The 21,281-nt window shown below is 41.2% G+C and overlaps 1 protein-coding gene across 2 annotated transcripts in view; it reads right to left on the bottom strand.

Annotated features, from left to right (window-relative positions):
* The window catches only part of cpsf6 (cleavage and polyadenylation specific factor 6), a 35,886-nt gene extending 22,808 nt beyond the window's left edge, over window positions 1-13,078 (bottom strand). For both annotated transcript variants that reach the window (XM_068050398.1, XM_068050399.1), the window contains exons 1-6: window positions 12,949-13,078; window positions 6,094-6,312; window positions 5,202-5,305; window positions 3,812-3,957; window positions 2,798-2,968; window positions 1,566-2,067 (exon numbers count right to left, since the gene is read on the bottom strand). In XM_068050398.1, the coding sequence (XP_067906499.1) occupies window positions 1,566-2,067; window positions 2,798-2,968; window positions 3,812-3,957; window positions 5,202-5,305; window positions 6,094-6,312; window positions 12,949-13,008 (1,202 nt within the window). In that variant the 5' untranslated portion in view covers window positions 13,009-13,078. The remainder of the gene's footprint in view (window positions 1-1,565; window positions 2,068-2,797; window positions 2,969-3,811; window positions 3,958-5,201; window positions 5,306-6,093; window positions 6,313-12,948) is intronic.
* Between the last annotated feature and the right edge of the window lie 8,203 nt (window positions 13,079-21,281).

Raw genomic sequence — 21,281 nt, 5'->3', positions numbered from 1 at the left:
AGGCAGAGTATTTATTAAAAATGGAGAGGGGTTGGGAAGTGTTGATGTCCAAAGGGACCTGGGTGCCCTTGTTCACAAGTCACTAAAAGCTGGTATGCAGGTGCAGCAAGCAATTAGGAAGGCAAATGGTATGTTGGCCTTCACTGCAAGGGGATTTGGGTACAGGAGTAAAAATGTCTTGCTGCAATTGTATAAAGCTTTGGGTGAGACCACATCTGGAGTATTATGTACAGTTTTGGTCTCATCTAAGGAAGGATATACTTGCCATAGAGGGAGTGCAATGGAGGTTCACCAGACTAATCCCTGGGATGGTGGGATTGTCTTGTGAGGAGAGATTGCAGAAACTGGGCCTATATTCTCTAGAGTTTTGAAGAACGAGAGGTGATCTCATTGAAAGTTACAAAATTCTTACAAGGCGCAACAGGGTAGATGTGGATAGAATGTTTCCTCTGGCTGGTGAGTCTAGAACCAGGGGACACAGAGTCTCAGAATAAGAGGCAGGCCATTCAAGACCAAGATGAGGAGGAGTTTCTTTACACAGAGGGTGGTAAATCTGTGGAATTCTCTACTCCAGGAGGCTGTGGAAGCTCAAACATTGAGCACGTTCAAGACAGAAATCAATAGATTTCTGGATACCGATGACATCAAGGGATAGGGGGATAGTGGGGAAAAATGGCGTAGAGGTAGATATCAGCCATGATCTTCTTGAATGGCTGAGCAGGCTCGACGGGCCAAAAGGCATACTCCTGCTCCTATTTCCTATATTCCCACCACCAACTCCACTTGTAAGATGATACTGTTTCATACAAGAGTTATTATTGTCTTTTAAGGCAGAGTTACAAAGTACAAAGCAATTTCTGTCTCACTTTCCTTGGAAATGAGTCAAAGCTTAACTTCACTCCAGGGCAAAGTGCAGTGACACTTTCTAAAAGAGGTATCTCATGCCACTTCCTGTAACACTACATTGATTATAAATCCAGTACAGCATCAACATTGGTCTGTTAGTTCTACCAACTGTGTACTTTTAAAAAGCAAAAAAACCTAATTTATCTTAATTTACATGTTAAGGCAGCAGGGATTCTCCCCTCTCAAACATTTGAATTTCTAACTGCTGGAAGATAGCTCTGCCCATTCATGCATCCACAAATGCAGTTCTCTCCAAAATATGCAAGTGAAATTCCAGTTAGGTAGGAGTTAGACAATTTAAACAAAGTGCTGCATGGCAGAAAACCAAACTGTACCTACTAGTTTCAGATCAATAGCTACAATGTAAAATGATTCCTCGATTTCCAACATGATCATGAATTATAGGCAGTTTTGTATCGTTGGCTATGAATAGAGCTGAAATCATAATCTCATTTCAAGAGCGACACACCACTGGTGAATTTGAACCCAAGTCCTGAGGGTGAAAAGGTCAGTATTCTACATTAAAATCCAATTGCACCCCCACCCATTCCCAGTTCATGTTGACTTAAAACATTCAACTTTTGACGGATTTGCAAAGGATTTTTCTCTCAAGATCAATAGACATTTATTAACAAAATTAAAGTATACGTAAAATTTACCTGCCAGCAGGTCCATAGTCTCCTCGGTCATATGGTGGAGGCCGTCCATATGGATCTGTTGGAGGTGGTCCACGACTGTCAGATGAGGGAATGACATTATTCGCCGGTGGTGGGAAGAAAGCAGGATTTACATGAGGGGCTGGAGGTGGTGCACCAGGAGGGGGTCCAGGAAGATGGGGAGGTGGAGCAAGATTAATAGGAGGGCCTAGTGGACCTGGAGGACGTGGAGGGAAAGGACCAGGTGGTGGGGGTGGTCCTTGCTGAGGAGGAGGGGGGCCAGGAGGAGGACCATATCCTGGAACAGGAGGGGGAGGACCAGGAGGGAGTGGTCCCATGGGAGGTTGCCCAAATGGTTGTCCTGGAAAAAGAACTGGGGGTGGAGGACGATCACCACGATTCGGTGGCCCACCTAATGGAGGAGGAAGACCTTGCCCAGGTGGAGGCGGACCCGGGAGGCCTGGTGGACCAGGAGGACCTGGAGGTGGTCGAGGTGGACCTTGCCCTGACAAAAATAAAAAGATGCTGTCACATTCAAAGAAATACAATTTATAAGAAATACCTGTACTAAAGATTATATGCATTATTTATAATACCAAATTCAACTTTCAACATTTTTAACTTAAACCATATTCCCATTACAACTTAAGTTTCTTTAATTCCTTGATGCTGTTAAATGAATGAAAAAACAACACCTAAGCATGTCAACTCACAGCAATGAACATTTTTAAAATCTGCTCTGGCAGCAATGAACTTTAGAAAATGAATTCGGTTATTGAAACTCAGTGGAAGATATTTGAACTTGATTATTTGCCTATCTCCAAAGATTGTTATGTGGGGTGGTGGGCAGTGAATTTACCAATTGAGCAACTGAAGTCCAAACCCAATGACTTAATATCACCACTAATATCATCCACAGAGCAAAGAATTAGAGAACGGTACAAATGTGGAACTCAATGTCATACGGGAGTAGTTGAAGCAGATAATATCGACAGTTAAGATGAGGCTGAACATACACAAGCGAGAAGGGAAAAGGGACGTGGAGACAATTAGAGTAGAAGGCTCACGTGACGCCTGAACACCCAACTTAGATCAGTTGCACTTATGTACTGTGGAAACTATGTATCATCCTTAAGGAATTCAGAATCCAAAATGACGGACATCAAATCATGTAGCGCTTTGTTGCTGCCTTCCCCAGCGTTGTTCACTAAATATTGATAACCATTGACACTCACCAGGAAAAGGTGGAGGCCCTCCTGGTCCAGAAGGCCCTGGGAATCTGTCCCCACCAGGGCCAGATGGTGGGAAACGGCCACGTCCTCTTCCACCTTGGGAAAATGCTAAACGACTGTTGGCTCCAGGAGGCCCAGCTTTACCTTCCCCTGACATTTGGCCAGACTGAGTAGCTGCAAGAATGATAAACACCAATCACTTCCATTTAAAATTATTTTTTAAAAAGTTCTCTCAAACAAGTACCAAAAGCATTTACTTTACCTAATATACATGGAGATCAGGCTTGTATAACCTTGCATCTGATGGGTAACCAGACATTTGTATTTCTGCAAAGCTGCAGTGTCAGGGAGCATTCCAATGGCAGGTGGTGGTAAAATTCAAACCACCAAACACATACAAATAAGTATATATTAAGTGCACTTATGTTTAAGTACATGCCCTATGCTGCACCACAGAAAAGTTAAGATTGAGTGGATCATCCAGTATAATACAAGAAAAAAAAAACTGCCTTTACATAGCAATATGCCCCAAGGGCTTCAGATAGTCACTGCTGTTTTGTAGACAGTTTACAGAAAGTAAGTTACCAGAAGCAGCAAAACAAGATATATGACCAGTGAATCAGTTTTTAGTTGGTCAAAAGAAAAATTAGCTCACACTAGGCAAACTCCTTGTTCTCAACATAATGTGGGTTCTTTAACATTCACATGAACAGATAAAGGGGGAGTCTATTTAAACACATCAGAGAGATTGCATTGCTAATGCTAATGCATCAATGCTTTGTAATTGAGTAGAACTATTTGATTAGATTAAGTGTTCAAATTCCGGAACGGGCCTTCAAAGCCTAGCGGTAAGAGTTGTTACCAACTGAGCTAAATTAAAAATGTTGCAGTTAGTATTAGTGCAGAGAGTCGTAATTAAATCATTAAATAAAAATGCTTATACAACTTCTCATACTGACAGAGCATCTGTATGCCAAATAATTACATTATTCAGTACATGTATTTGTATAAGCTTACATTTCCTAGACTGCATTTCAAACTGACTGAGTGACTGCTTATTGCATGGTGTGACGATAGGATTCTGCCCATGCATGTCTCGTTTAGGAAGCATATCCATCAGTTTTTTAGACGAACTTTCAGATCCCACACAAATGAGTGCAAACCTGTTTTTTTAAAAAGAAAATATAGAATAACCAAACTTTTAATTATGACACAAAATCAAAATACTGGATTCTGGAAATCTGGAGCAAAAACAGAAAATGCTGGAAATACTCAGGTCAGGCAGCATTTGGGGAGAGAAAAGCAGAGTTAACATTTCAGATCGATGACCTTTCATCAGAATACCGTTTCCTCTGCAAAAACTACTAAAATATTTTACAGCATATATCACTTGCCATTACATGATTCCGACGAACAACCCCTGTACTATAATGTTGAAGTTTCAATTTATTGAAATGGCAGTTCACTGCACATCCACATCTTTGACTCAAATAAATTACAAATTTAACTCCTCTCTAAAGCAGTTGCCAATACACTACCTAACAATGTCAATCCATCACATGTTCTCACCCTTTTGACTGTCCATTAGACCGGTTCTTAAAAACTTTATCGCCAAAACAGAGTTCTGATGAAAGGTCATCGATCTGAAATGTTAACTCTGCTTTTCTCTCCACAAATGCTGCCTAACCTGAGTATTCCCAGCATTTTCTGTTTTTATGTCAAAGTTTTAATCACACCGTCTTAGCCTTTTAATAGTTTTGTTTTATAGCACTTAAAAGTGGCAAACCATTTATGTAATACTTATATAAATCTATATAACTAGTAAGCCAATCATGAAGTTATTAAAAGCAATTTTCCTCTGCAAAACTGCTAAATCTTTTGCAGCATATATCACTTGCCATTACATGTTTCTGATGAACAACTTCTGTACTAAAATGTTGAAGTTTAAATTTATTGAAATGGCAGTTCACTGCACATCCAAATCGTTGAACTCAAATAAAATTACAAATTTAACTCCTCTTTAAAGCAGTTACAAACACACTATCTACACAGTGGCGCAGTGGTTAGCACCGCAGCCTCACAGCTCCAGGGACCCGGGTTCGATTCTGGGTACTGCCTGTGTGGAGTTTGCAAGTTCTCCCTGTGTCTGTGTGGGTTTTCACTGGGTGCTCCGGTTTCCTCCCACAGCCAAAGACTTGCAGGTTGATAGGTAAATTGGCCATTGTAAATTGCCCCTAGTGTAGGTAGGTGGTAGGGAATATGGGATTACTGTAGGGTTAGTATAAATGGGTGGTTGTTGGTCGGCACTGACTCGGTGGGCTGAAGGGCCTGTTTCAGTGCTGTATCTCTAAACAAAATAAAAATAAAAATAAATAAATAATGATGTCAATTCATCACATGTTCTCACCCTTTTGACTGCCCATTAGCCCGGTTCTCAAAAAACTTTATCTCTAAAACATCAGTAATTCCCATTGAATGAAGAGCTTCAGTCAAATCCTCATCCGTGGTCCACTGTAAGGCAATGTGGAAAGAAGAATTTTGAATGTTAAACTGGGCACTTCAAAGGAGCAACATGCTTTAAAACACAGGCATCTCAACTATGCTCAGCAGATTTTAAAAGTTAATAGCTTCTGAACTTGGAAGAGATGCTTGACAACTAAATGTGGAGGAGTGGAATGTATATTTGCATTATCAAGTTTAAAGACAGTACAAGGATTTTCAGAATATACGCAAAAATCCTTCAATGACATGGGATTAAAATGCTCATTAAATTTTGCTTTCAAATTCTTGAGAATACTGGGCAGCATCCACAGGTTTCTAATAATCTCTGAAATGCTCAGGAATGATGGACCTGATACTTGTGTCATTTGGGACAAGTTTGTGTATATCTCGTGTTAAATCGGTAACTAATTCATGTAGATCCCAATTCTTAAATCGTGTCAATCATTAAATATTGATAATCACTTTGATACTCAAGGAAAAAAGGAAGTCCTCCTGGTCCAGAAGATCCTGGGCATCTGTCCCACCCAGGGCTAGATGGTGGAAAACCACTTCTACTAGCAAATGGGATTGGCTTTTTTAAAACTACTTCCAGCTCACGAATGAGTATGTAACTACTATTGCAAAGAAGCATAGGTCTCTTCCTATTCCACCCAAAATATTTTATCCATCCATTATTGAGCTTAACCAGGAACGTCTGAAATTTGAACTAATTGTAATTGCAGCTGCTTGGAGAGAGGAAGTTGTAAAACTCAGATCCCATTGTACAAACACAATTGTTAGCAAATCTAAACACTTACCCAAGTCAGATTCCCAATATACAAGGCTATTCTCTTGCCAGTGTATGTATAAACAATATTTGGACCCAATGAATTAGGAGTTTTGCCACCATCATCCGAAACAGACTGTGGCATGCTGTCCATGTAATCACGATCCTCTGGCGCATCTCCATTATTAGCAGATGGTGATATGACATCATCATACAAATCTATCTGATCATGACCACTGTACTCAGTCTCCTAAATAAGACAAGAACATAGAGTCATAGAGAGATACAGCACTGAAACAGGCCCTTCAGCCCACCGAGTCTGCGCCTACCATCAACCACCCATAATCCTACATTAATCCCATTTTCCCTCACATCCCCACCTTCCCTCAATTCTCCTCCCACCTACCTACAATAGGGGCAATTTTTTTTTATACAATGGCCAATTTACCTATCAACCCGCAAGTCTTTGGCATGTGGAAGGAAACCCACGCGGTCACAGGGAGAACTTGCAAACTCCACACAGGCAGTACCCAGAACTGAACCCGGGTCGCTGGAGCGGTGAGGCTGCGGTGCTAACCCCTGCGCCGCCCAACATAATTGAAATCTTCTATAAAAATCCCCATTTAACTATAAAATTCACACTATTAAACAAAGTGCTCTGCATGAACAGAGATACAACCTGATCTACAATAAAGCAGCCTTAAGTGTAGTCAGTCAATAAAAGATAGCATACCAAAAAAAATTAAATGCAAAAACTCATGATAATCAAGTGTCAAAGTCAGGGTATTAAAAAGTTGCATCATTGTGGGTCTGCACGACAAGGCCACATATAAGCCTAGAATTCCCTGGATCGCATTTACACAAATGTTTAAATTTACTTCAGTTTCTACACAAAACCTGCCAACGGGAACTAATGCTGAAATTTCCTGTAGAGTTAATTTGCCTACAGAATATATAATCCAACCCATCAAACAAGTACAAACTCAGCATCACCAAAAGCCATACCTGCTATCTTCTGTCATAGCATCTCACTCTCAAAGCCTCTTATCTCTTAAAAAGGAAAGAGGAGCAGTAGAGAATAGGAGTAGACCAGAGGGCCCCTCGAGCCCATTCAATACAATCATGGCTGATTGTCTCCTTTAACTCCACTTTCTTGCCCACTCCCCATATCCATTGATTCCAATAGATTTTTGATCTATCTATCCCAGCCTGCATATACGCAATGACTGAGCATCCACAACCTTCTGGGGTAGATAATTCCAAAGTTTCACAACCCTGTGAGCAAAGAAATTTCGCATCTCAGTCCTAAATGACTGACTTCTTATTCTGAGGCAGTGCCCACATGTTCTAGATTTCTCTGTCTATCCTATCAAGCTGTTTAGAATATGTTGTACGGTTCAATGAGATCATCTTATTCTTCTGAACTCGAGAATATAGGTCCAATTTACCCAGCCTCTCATCCCAGAAACCAATCTAGTACATCCTTCCTTAGATATGGAGACCAAAACTGCACAAAGTACTCCAGGTGTGATCTCACCAAAGTTCTGTACAACTGTAGCAAGACTTGCTTATTCCTCCCTTGCAATAAGGACCAACATGCAATTTGTCTTCCTAAATGCCTGATGTACCTGCATACTAACTTTCTGTATTCTGTGTACGAGTACACCCAAGTCTCTGAGCATCAACATTTAAATGTTTAATGTCTTAAGAAATATTCTGCTTTTCATTGTTACTATCAAAGAGAATAACCCCTCACTTCCCAACATTATACTCCATCTGCCACCTTGTTGCCCACTCACTTAACCTGTCTACATCTCTTAACAACCTCTGAATCATTCTCACAGCTTACATTCCCATCTAGCTTTGTACGGTCAGCAAACTTGAACACAGTACTCTGTCTCTTCCTCTAAAATCATGATTGTAAATAGCTGAGACCCCAGCACAGATCCTTGTGGCACTCCAATAGTTAGAGACCACCAACTTGAAAATGTTCCATTAATCCCTACTCTCTGCTTCCTGTCTGTCTCCACCATGCTAATATATTACCTCCAATTCCATGAACCCTAATCGTGCGGTACCTTACTGAAGGCCTTTTAGGCATCCAAGTATACTAAAATATACTGGCTCCCCTTTATTGACCAACTATATACATCCTCAAAAAACTGAAATTTGTCAAACACGATTTCCCTCTCATTAAACCTCGTTGACTCTGATCATACTAGGATTTTCTGTGCATCAAGACTTCCTTAAATAATAGATTCCAGCATTTTCCTGACATCATTATGCAGAACAGGAACATGCCATGTGGGAAGGTGATTCCAGCTGCATAGACCTTCTGAACGTATGGGGGGAGAAAGGGTCTCGGAAAACTTTTGGGTGCAGCAAAACTGACAGCACTTTAGTAAAGTACAGCGCAGAACCCAGCAAGATTTTTTGCATTATTAAATTTGAGAAACCGCAGATACGTTGATAGTGACTACGAGTTTTGCTGTGTCTAAATTTTTGGCATAAATCTAGGAAACTTGCAAGCTGACCCATCCAGATCTCTAAGTGAGTGGAAGAGAATTTCAGAGGATGCATCTTATGGCGCTATCGATTGAGGAAATTCACACACAGCAATGTTAGTGCAAAACTAGCATAAATCGGTAATGTTTGAATTTCCATAGGGGAAAAAAATTGAGCAACTTGTGCCAGAACTTTGCAAAAATAAAGTTTTAACCCACATTCCCTCAACTGTCATACTCAAACCACTGTTACCAACAGGTGTTCTGAATTAGGATTTGCTTACCAATGAGGCAACAGTGCAAAAGAACAGCTCTTTCAAATCTCTCAAGCCCTTAAAGCTCAATCAAGACAAACCAGTAAAGATGGTAAGTGCAATGCCTTCAGTTGCCTTATGTTCAAAGGCCAGCTTTATGGGCTTGGGGATCACATAGTGCAAGGGTCGCAGGTTAAAGCCCTAATAAAAAGGTCCATTTACAAGCATCGTACATTATACAATGAATTCCCTCTGCAATTCAGAGGGATCTTAAGGAAAATGAAAATGATCAGGAAAATTTCTTTTTTTTTTTTAAAAACCTGCCTCTTGAGAAATTGTGTCTTCTCCAAATACCAGAAATCATTCTCCCAAAGTAGTTCAAGGTCTCACTAACAGCAGGGACCAGGAGTTTTGCCAGCTATCACAGAACGATACAAGTTTAAAAAGTTAGCGCTCATGGTGGCTGCTGTTCCTGCTGCCGAGCTTAACTTTCTCAGAAGAAACTGTCAGCTAGTAACAGTGTTGAATACCACCCAATTATACTGTTTTAAGATCAGTTGACTCAACATTACCCTCTTCCTCCACTGAAAACAAATCTTGCAACAACTCCACATAATCTGTTATAGAATACAGCACAGGAGGCAGTTTGGCCCATTAAAAAAAAAAATTCATTCATGGGACGTGGGCATCACGGGCCAGACCAGCATTTATTGCCCATCCCCAATTGCCCTTGAGAAGGTGGTGGTGAGCTGCCTTCTTGAACCACTGCAGTCCATGTGATGTAGGTACACCCACAGTGCTGTTAGGAAGGGAGTTCCAGGATTTTGACCCAGTGACAGTGAAGTAACAGCGATATAGTTGCAAGTCAGGATGGTGTGCGACTTGGATGGGAACTTGCAGGTACTGATGTTCCCATGCATCTGCTGCTCTTGTCCTTCAAGGTGGTAGAGGTCACGGGTTTGGAAGGTGCTGTCTAAGGAGCCTTGGTGCGTTGCTGCAGTGCATCTTTGCCTGTATCAGTTCTTTTGAAGAGCAATGGAGTTAAGTCCTACTCCCCCACTCTTTCCCCATATCGCTGCAATTTTTCTCCTTCAAATATTTATCCCATTCCCTTTTGAAGGCTGCTATTGAATTTGCATCCAACACCCCATCAAGCATTGCATTCCAAATCCTAAACAGTCATTGTGTAAAAACGTTTTACCTCATGTCACCTCGGATTCTTTTGCCAATCCTAAATCTGTGCCCTCTAATTACCAACCCTTCAACCATTGGAAACAGTTTCCCTTCATTTACGATATCTAAAACTTTCATGATTTTAAACACCTCTGTCAAATCTCCTCTTAGCCTTCGCTGCTCTAAGAACCCCAGCTTCTCCAGCCTATCTATACAAGTGTAATCCCTTGTCTAGAATCCTTCTAGTAAATCTTTTCTGTATCCCCTCCAAAGCCTTCATGTCCTTCCTAAATTGTGGAGCCCATAATTGGATAAAATATTCCAGCTAGGGTCAAACTAGTATTTATATAGGTACAGCGTAACTTCCTGGCTTTTGTATTCCATGCCTCAATTTGTAAAGCCCAGGATTCCATATGCTTTGTCAACCTGTTCTACAACCTTCAAAGATTTGTGCAGAAGTACCCCCAGGTTTCTCTTTTCTTGCACCCTCTTCAAAATTGCACCATTTAGCCATAGTTGTCCCCACTGTAGAAAGAACTTTGCTCATAACACAATTTATACTTTATTATAGAAGCAAACAAACATTAACTCTCTCTTTCCACAGATGCTGCCAGACCTGCTGAGCATTTCCAGCATTTTATGTTTTTATTTCAGAGCTAAGAAGCTAGAAATAATGAGATAGTTACTTCATGTAACAAATTAAACTTGGAAACTATATTCCTTTTGGGATTTTCTAAGATTGCCAGAAGCAATAGTTGATTTTGATTCAGGGTGAGGGAAATTAAGGTCCATATGGAAAGTCTTTCATATCTCCTTGTCAAAGATGTGACTACAATTTTCCAAGTGCACACACCAATATGGAGGTAAATAATATATTATAGCTTGTCAATTTGGCCCATTAAACTTCATTGGGCTAAATATACAATAGTCGGCATCAGAAACATAACCCTGGACCAGAGCAAAGTCAGATTCATACTAAGTGGAAAAAAATTACCCATGTAGTTCAGTGAGGGAAACTACTGTGATTATGTATTTCACTAAATTGACAAAGAAGTGAAACACACACGCCCATGAACCAAAATAATCAAAATAACTAAGCTCATTAGTGGCCAGTAGTATAAGCGCAATTGATTCTAATTATGGGGAAATACCACATAGCATTAATTGGCAATGTTATATATGGAGCAGTAATGCAACACTGCATTTCAATATAAACTTTTCAGATCACACCTGCTGTGGTCTGAAATATTTCCCCATCTCTTCTCTATAGTAAACCACCAAAAAAAGTGAAAGTATAATATATTTACATGTTTCTGCTACTCATGCAATAGCCAGTCACAATTTCCCATTACCCTCCTAGAATTCTAAACTGCTCATTATCTTTTTCTTCCCAGTGTCTCCCTATCCACCTATTTTTGGCTCCCATACATCAAGAACATCCATCTTTTACTACATCCAGACATTCTCCAGCACTTGACTGATCCAATTCAAAACTGATATGTCCCAGTTACCTAGTTTCAAATTGTCAGCTTCTTCTGTTTAAGAAAATTTATGTTGCAAAGTGAACAAGCATTGATCTGTAGACTCAGGCTGTGAAATTTCAAATACTTGCACTCAAGTTGTTCAATTTTCCCCACACAAACAAAATTAGTTTCCTCTTACATATTTACTGGAATTTTAACAACCTAATTTGTACTAAAAACCCATGCTGCCTCCAAGTGACATTCCACACCTGAGAATTACAAGGTCAGAGAACAAAATACTGAATAACTTGAATAAAGGATGCAGGTAATTATGTAAAAGTTTATTTTAAGTTGACTTTCTGGAAATGTAAATTTCGATATAAAAAAGTAAAAACAGAAAAGCATTAAGTATGATCACAGCCTGTGGCAATTAATGAAAAAAATTGGTATAACAGGACACACAAAACTAATAAATTACTTTTCGCAAAACATGAACGAACTGCTTTCACTAAGTTGCGAAGAAAAACGCAGTACAGATCCCAGAAAGAAATGTATTACTGACCGCCCATTGGTTGTGCCGCCTATAAGGGATTACAAAGATTAGCAAATGCAATCGTGGATATCCTCAAAATTATTGAATTTATAAGCATCTAATCTTTTGAAAGTGCATTCGTGTGTAGATCGTGAAATATAAAACTGCATTAAATTTGGAGTTTGTTATACCACATAACTGGATTTAAAAATGAACTGAAATCAAAGCAAAAACGTTGCGATTCCAGATCAACTGCATGAGTAGCAGAAACATATTATAGCTTTCCAATTCCACTCCTATCCAAATTTGCCTAGCCCTTTAAAAAAAATATACAGGAGTTATGAGAAATCTCAAAGTTCAATTGTTGAAGACGGCTCCAAGAATGTGTTGAGTGGAGAATACGCAATCACTAGCTGCTGTTTACTTGCCCGCCTCCCGCTCTCACGGGCGCCATGTTGTCGTGTTTCACAAAGCTGCGCTTCGGCAGCGCGGGATCTACCGGCCGGAGAGAAAGCGATTCCCAGTCAAGAAAACAAAATCCACACGATTAAAGAAAAAAATGTCACCGGGGCGCCGGGAAAACCCCCTCTCCCGAATTAACAGCCATTGCTGGGAGGGAGGAGGGGGTGGCGGGGGATTAAGGATAAGGGAAGCCAGCGGCCTACTTACTTTCCTTGAGGGAAGTGGGGAAGAGGCGGCCCATGTGGGCCGGGCCTACGTTTCACAATTATTGAGAGCTGGCCGCTCTGGCTGGAGGCCATGGCGGCCGGGTCTATTAACCGGCACTGCGGTTCCTAGTCCACTCGATCCCGCCGCGGCTGACCGAACCAAGGAAACACGACAACTTCACCGCCCCTTCCCCTCGATCGGGTGTGTGGGGAGGGCGGAAAGTCTGGTGACTGCGGGCTCACTCCTTCTCCCAGGTCCGAGGCGCACCGGTCCCGAGCGACCGACCGTTACCTGGTTAAACTCCTCGCCGACATCCGCGTAGATATCGATATGATCCACACCGTCGGCCATTTCACCGCCTCTCTGCGCTCGAGCGGCCGTTTGAAGGGTCACTGCATCACTTCCGGAAACAGCACCCCCACCCTCCCGCAGGCCGCCATGGGAACTGCAACCTCAGCACTTGACACACCAGAGCAAAAGTGTACTCTTTTTTGCGGGAGAAAACACTGCAAAATTTTTTAAAAAGGTTTTTCCCTTTTTTCACGTATGGTTTTGTTTTTCTGACAGCCTAATTTACATCAGCAGAAATCGAATATTCGGCAGACGTTTATGCTCCACAGGAGCCTCTTCCTACCCTTCCATCTTACCTTTTCAATATTCTCCTATTCCTTTCTCCCTCATGTGCTCATCTAGCTTCCCCTTAAATGCATCTAAGTTGTTTGATTCAGTTACTCTTTGTGGTTGCGAGCTTATGCAAAGCAGGTTGATGGGCAGAGCTCATAAAGTTGATGCTATGCTTTCTGAGGAGGCTTCTGCAGATTATGAGATGGCATAAAAGGTTATTCGCTGCTTATGAGCTAGTCCCTGAAGCTGACAGGCAGAAATTTCAGAACCTCTGGAAACAGCCTGGACAGACTTATATAGAGTTTGAGAGGGTAAAGCAAATTAACTTTGATCGTTGGATGCAGGCATGAAAGGTAGAGGCCACGTATGAGACACTTAGAGAAATAATTCTCCTGGAAGAATTTAAAAATTCTCCCCCTCTGTTAGTAAGAACCCATGTAGAAAACCAGAAGATTTCAACAGGCAGGCAGGCAGCTGAGATCACTGATGATTACGAACTTGTTTACAAGCACAAACCTTTTGTCAGTCAATCCCACAAATCCGAGAAAGATAGAAGGTGGAAGGGTGAAAGGAAGGTAAGTAGCTGGGGACAAGAAGGGATAGCTGGAAAAGCCGCAGGATCACCTCAGGCCAGAAAGGAAGATGCTGAGGGTGGGTTAGGTCCAAAAGCCTAAGTGTTTCCATTGCCATAAGGTGGGACAACATTCGTGCAGAATGCTGTAAATTGTGGGGTAAACCCATGGGACTTATTGGGATACACAAGGCCAATGCAGAGAAAGGGGCCCTGACTGAGTACGACAGATCAGGCTGTAGCTCTGACTGTAGCTGTAAGGCGAAGTACAAAAACCACTGTGAGTGTGGGGGACGTGAACAAGGTACCTGAGAGTTATAGGGAATTCTTGTCAAAAGGAAAAGTAACTCCTTATCCCTCAAGTGAGGCAGGTAAACCTATAGTTATACTTTTGGATACAGGAGCCACCCAAACTCTTTTGCTGAGGAAAGGCATAACGTTTCCACCAGAGAGCGCACTGAATTCCAAGGTTTTAGTGAATGGTATTGGCGGGGACTATATACCGGTACCTTTGTATCGGGTGCAGCTGGAGTGTAACCTAATGTCTGGGACGATAACTGTAGGAGTTGTCCATAGTTTGCCTGTAAACAGAGTTGACATACTCCTGGGGAATGATTTGGCCAGAGTGAAGGTAGTAGCTTCTCCAGTAGTCACAGAAGGACCAAGTGAAGTCAAAGAGATACAGCAGTTGTGGGAAAAGGTACCAGGAATTTTTCCTTCCTGTGTACTGACTCGAGCAATGGCTAAACATGTTCTATTGTTGGAGGTCAAATTGGCACCGCATACAGATAGCCAAATATTTGAAATTTTTTTTGTAGATTTGGATAATCCAAAGGAAATGTTCAGTAGGTCTTTTCTGATCAAGGCTCAGCAAGCCAATCCAGAGTTAAGTAAAGTGACACTATCAGCTCTAACTGGAGCTGAAGGAAAGGGAGTTCCGGATGGCTACTATATTAAAAATGGGATTCTGATGAGAAAGTGGAGACCTCCTCACAGACCTGTGGACGACAAATGGACGGTAGTTCACCAGATAGTGGTACCGCCCAAGTATTGCCGAGAAATATTAAGGATAGCCCATGAAATTCCTATAGCAGGACATATGGGGATCTGGAAAACCCTATCACATATAAGTCCACAGTTTTACTGGCCAGGTCTTTACCTGGTGGTGCAGTTTTGTAAAATGTGCCATACGTGTCAGATTGTGGGAAAACTGCAACTTGCCATAAACCCGGCACATCTAATTCCCATACCAGTTTCTGGGGAACTATTTAGTAGAGTGTTGGTAGACTGTGTGGGAGCTTTACCAAAAACAAAAGTGAGACATCAATATATACTCACTATTATGGATATTGCTACTTGGTTGCCAAAGGCCAATCCCTTGAGAACAATTTCTGCTAAGGTAGTGGTAGAAATGTTAACTCAGTTCTTCACTAGATATGGATTACAGATTGAAATTCAGTTGGATCAAGGTTTCAATTTTATGTCCAAAATTTTCTGGGAAGTTATGAGTCATCTGGGTATAACACAGTTAGAATCTTCAGCCTACCGCCCATAGACATAAGGGGCTTTAGAATGGTACCATCAGACCCTCAAAATGATGATCAGGACATACTGTCATGAATATCAGCATGATTGGGACAAAAGGCTGGAATTTCTTTTGTTTGCCACCAGGGCTTCACCTAATGAGTCTACCGGCTTTAGTCCATTTGAATTAGTTTATGGATATGAGGTAAGAGATCCTCTAAAACTAATCAAAGAAAACCTTTTAGAACAGAGGGATGAATCCTCTGTGTTAGATTATGTATCTGTGTTCTGGGAGTGGCTCATGGAGCCTGCAAAGTGGCTCAGGAACACCTGAAAGCTTACCAAATAACCATGAAGAAATGGGCAGACAAGCATGCCAAGACACGAACATTTCAACCAGGGGATGAGGTGTTTCTATTACTGTGTTACGACCAAGGCGGGAGGAGTGCAGTGTTAATTCAGTCCCACTTTTCTACAGTCACAACGTAACAATAAATTTTCCTACTCACTGAAACAGCCAATTAGATACTCTATTTGTCCCCATAATAAAGCACACCAACCAAGTTTCTTTAATAAACAACAAAACTATCCGTTTATTATAAAACACGTCTTAACCAATAAGGAAGTAAATATATACGTGAATAGAAATATTAAAGCCCTGTATTTATTTTAATAACCTAGCCCTCACACACACTCACATACATCCAAAAACTGGTTAACCGGAAAAAATGGGATTTTTGTTTACAGCTGTTACAAAGAAATAGAAGGAATAAAAAAAATAACTTTTACTGAAGAGAAGAGATGGCAACAAATCTATCTTTGTAAGAAACAGGGCACTGCCCACTCTGTCAATACAATCTTCCAAGTGAGGAATTGGGTAGGAGTCTGCCTTTGTTACTGCATTAACCTTTCTGTAGACTATGCAGAGTCTGGTTGACCCATGAGGTTTAGGCAGTAATACTATTGGTGATCTCCAAATGAGTCTACAGCTCCAAATGACTGGGTTCAATTAAGTTGTTTTCCAGCACGTATTGGATTTCTGCTTTTACTTGAGCCTGTTTGTCTGGACTTAAGCGGTAAGGATGCTGTTTTATAGGAACGTATTCCCCTACATCCACATCATGTGTAGCTAAGGTCGTACATCCTGGCTTATCCTTACAGACTCTTTTAAATGCTGTGAGTAGCCTTGTTGTGTCTTCTCGTTGTTCTGCATCTAAATATGAAAGCATAGTGTCCAATCTTCCTAGCAATTCCATATTAACTAACTGAATAGTAGGAGGATCAATTTGAGAATTGTCTAGGCCTCCTTCTGCCTCATTCTCACTATCCCTTTCATTCTTAACTGTTCCTACTACCTGACATACCTGTGCTTGCTTATCCTTCTCCTGGCGATAATATTGTTTTAACCTATTGATATGACACTGTCGACTCTTTTTTCGGCAATCTGAGTTGACAATCAAATAATTTGCCTTACCAATTCTTTTGACCACTTTATACGGACCACTGAACTATGCTTTTAATGGTTCACCCTGTAAAGGTAATAATACCAACACTTCATCCCCTTGTTGAAATGTTAGGGTCTTTACATGCTTGTCTGTCCATTTTTTCATAGTGGTTTAGGATGCTTTAAGATGTTCCTGAGCCACATTGCAAGCTCTCATGAGCCATTCCCGGAACATGGATACATAATCTAGTACAGAAGATTCATCCCTCTGTTCTAAAACTCTTTCTTTAATTAGTTTTAGAGGACCTCTTATCTCAGGTCCGTAAACTAATTCAAAAGGACTAAAACCTGTAGACTCATTTGGTGAATCTCTAGTGGCAAATAAAAGAAAGTCTAACCTTTGATCCCAATCATGGGGATATTCTTGACAGTATGCTCTAATCATTGTTTTGAGGGTTTAATGGTACTTTTCTAAAGCTCCCTGTGTCTGTGGGTGGTATGCTGAAGACTTAACTGTGTTATACCTAAATTACCCATAACTTCTTGAAATATCTTAGACATAAAATTGGAACCTTGATCCAACTAAATCTCAATCAGTAATCTATATCTAGTGAAGAATTGGGTTAACTTCTCTACCACTACCTTAGCAGTAATTGTCCTCAAGGGAATGGCCTCTGGGAATTGAGTAGCCATATCCATGATAGTATTTATTGATGTCCCGCTTTTGTTTTCGGTAAGGGTCCTATACAGTCTATCATCACCCTACTAAATGGTTCCGCAATAACTGGTATGGGAGTTAGAGGTGCTGGTTTTATGGCAGGTTGCGGTATTCCCACAAACCAGCATGTATGGCATGTTTTACAAAACTGCACCACGTCCTTTGTAAGGCCTGGCCAGTAATAATGTTGACTTATACATGATCTGGTCTTCCTGATCCCCATATGTCCTGCTATAGGAATTTCATGTGCTATCCTTAATAACTTCCGGCAATACTTAGGTGGTACCACTACCTGTCGAACAACTGTCCATTCTTCATCCGCAGGTCTGTGAGGTGGTCTCCGCTTCCTCATCAGAACTCCATCTTTAACATAATAGCCTTCTGGAACTCCTTTTACCTCAGCTTCTGTCGGACTCTTGTTGAGCTTGTTGAGCTGTGATCAGAGAAGATTTATTAAACATTTCATTTGGATTATCTAATTCCCCAAATAAAGTTCCAGATTTTCGGCTATCTGTCTGTGGTGCCAATTTTACCTCCGACACTGGAAATTGTTCAGCCATTGCTCGGGTTACTACACATGAAGGAAAAATTCCTGGAACTTTTTCCTGTAACTGTTTAACTTCTTTAATTTCACTTGGTTTCTCTATGACTGCGGGAGAAACTAATACTTTTGCTCTGGCTAAATCATTCCCTAGGAGTAGGTCAATTCCATCTACCAGCAAACTATGGACAACTCCTACAGTTACCAACCCAGACATGAGGTGACACTCCAGGTGCACACAATACAAAGGTATGGGTATATACTCCCGCCAATACCATTCACTAAAACTTTAGTATTCAGTGCACTCTCTGGTGGAAATGTTGGGCTGAATTTTATTAGTGCACCGCACATTGCGGCATTCCTGGGACATTCCCAGCAGTCCCTTCTTGTCCTCGGCTACTTGCCTTCCTTTCACTCTTTCACCCTCTATCCTTCTTGAGTTTGTGGGGGTAACAGACAAAGGGTTTTGGCTTATACACAAGCTCAAAATCATCAGCAATTTCCGCTGCTTGTCTGGCCCTTGACACTTTCTGGTTTTGTACATGAGTTCTCACTATTGGAGGGAGTGAATTTTTAAATTCTTCCAGGAGAATCAGTTCTCTAAGGTTCTCATATGTGGCTTGCATCTTTAATGCCCATTTCCAACGATCAAAATTAATTTTCTTTACCCTCTCATATTCTATATAATTCTGCCCAGCCAATCTCCGGAGGTTCCGTAACTTCTGTTGGTAAGCTTCAGGAACTAACTCATACGCAGTGAGAATAGCCTTTTTTGCCATCTCATAATCTGCAGAAGCCTCTTCAGAAAGCATGGCATAAACTTCATGAACTCTGCCCATCAACCTGCTTTGTATTAGCAGTGTCCAGCTTTCCTTTGGCCATTTTATTTGTTTGGCTATCTTTTCAAAAGAAATGAAAAATGCCTCTACGTCCCTTTCTTCAAACTTGGGGAGAGCTTGTATAAATTTAAACAGCTTTTTGCTGGGTTCTGGGCACAATTCAGATTCTTCCTAACCAGAATTTCCACTGGAGTCAAGGCCGCCCTCCCCCGCCCCCATTAAGAAAGTTCCATCTTTCGCTGAGGGATACGTTCTCCTTCCCCAGAAAAGTTTCAGCAACTGCTAAAGACATTCCGGTGGTTTAGACTTTACCCTATCACACAAGAAACCTGGTTCTTTAATTTTCCTTTTTCAATTATTATTACTCCACATACTATTAAACATTATCGCCGTTGGGTTTAAACCCGACAAGAGCCCCTAATTAATATGTTATGATCGAGGCAGGAGGAGTGCACTGACTTGCAGGTTGATAGGTAAATTGGCCATTGTAAATTGCCCCTAGTGTAGGTAGGTGGTAGGGGAATTGAGGGGATGTGATAGGAATATGGGATTAATGTAGGATTAGTATAAATGGGTGGTTGATAGTTGGCACAGACTCGGTGGGCTGAAGGGCCTGTTTCAGTGCTGTATCTCTAACTTAGACACTATGCTTTCATATTTAGATGTAAAGCAACAAGATGACCTAACAAGGCTCCTCACAGCATTGAAAGGGGTCTGTAGGGATAAACCAGGATGTACAACCTTAACCATACATGAAGTGGATGTAGGAGAATCCTCTCCTATAGAACAGCATTATTATCACTGAAGTCCTGAGAAACAGGCCCAGATGAAAGCAGAAATCCAATACATGTTGGAAAACCACCTAATTGAACCCAGTCAAAGCAGCTGGAGTTCCACAGTCACGTTAGTACCTAAGGATGATAGTTCAACTAGATTTTACATAGACTACAGAAAAGTTAATGCAGTAACAAAGGCAGACTCCTACCCAATTCCTCACTTGGAAGACTGTATTGACAAAGTTGGCACTGTCACTTTTCTTACAAAAATAGATTTGTTAAAGGAATACAGGCAAGTTCCTTTAACACCCCGAGCTAAAGAAATATTGGCTTTGTCACACCAGATGATCTTTTCCAATGCCAAGGGATGCCATTTGGGCTAAAAAATGCCCCAGCAACTTTCCAGAGCCTAATGAACCAAGTGGTAGCCAGTGTTCCTAATTGTGTGGTTTACCTTGATGAGGTGCTGGTATACAGTGACACTTGGAAGGACCACTTGGAACAACTAGAAGCTCTATTTAGAAAATTACTCTCAACTGATTTGGTGATAAACCTTACCAAAGGCAAAAGCATGACTAACCGACCTAGGGCAAAAACAGCAAAAGTACAAGAATTGATGGAGTTCCCTGCCCCTAAGACTAAATGGGAAATCATGAGTTTTTTGGTGGTTTCTACCATAAGCTTGTACCAAATTTTAGCACTATAGTTGCTCCACTGACAGATTTGCTACAACAAAAGAAAGCCAAGGTAGTGTTGTCAGGAGAGTGGCAAACATCTTTTGAGCCATTTTGATCAACGAACCAGTGCTGGCTGCCCCAGACGTCACTAAGCCCTCCAAGGTAGCAATTGATGCTAGTGACTTGGGGGGTTGGAGTAGTCCTGTTACAAGACAATGAATCAGGCATAGAAAGGCCAGTGGTATACTTTTCCAAAAAGCTAAATCGACATCAAAAGAGATACTCAACATTGGAACAGGAAGCCCTGGGCTTACTAGTAGCTCTTAAGCAATTTGAAGTCTATGTCTGCCACAACTGCAGAGAGACACTGGTAGATACTGATCATAACCCCTCAGCCTTTGTGGAAAAATTCAAAACCTAGAATGCTAGACTATTTCGATGGAGCTTACTATTGCAGCCCTATCATACGAACATACAAACATACGAATTAGGAGCAGGAGTAGGCCACTCGGCCCCTCGAGCCTGCTCGCCATTCAGTAAGTTCATGGCTGAACTGATTACTCCACATTACCACCTACCCCAGATAATCTTTCATCCCCTTGCTTATCAAGAATATATCTACCTCTGCCTTAAAAATATTCAAAGACTCTGCTTCCACTGTCTTTTGAGGAAGAGAGTTCCAAAGACTCACGACCCTCTGAGAGAAAAAATTCCTCCTCATCTGTCTTAAGTGGGCAACACCTTATTATAAAACAGTGACCCCTAGTTCTAGATTCTCCCTCAAGGGGAAACATCCTTTCCACATCCACCCTGATAAGACCCCTCGGGATCTTATATGTTTCAATCAAGATGCTTCTTACTCATCTAAATTCCAGTGGATACAAGACTAGCCTGTCCAATCTTTTCCCAT

Source organism: Heterodontus francisci, chromosome 18, assembly GCF_036365525.1.
Source record: "Heterodontus francisci isolate sHetFra1 chromosome 18, sHetFra1.hap1, whole genome shotgun sequence".
Taxonomy (NCBI): domain Eukaryota; kingdom Metazoa; phylum Chordata; class Chondrichthyes; order Heterodontiformes; family Heterodontidae; genus Heterodontus; species Heterodontus francisci.
The sequence above is the reverse complement of the archived record's forward strand: the minus strand, read 5'-3'. Positions and strand labels throughout refer to the sequence as shown.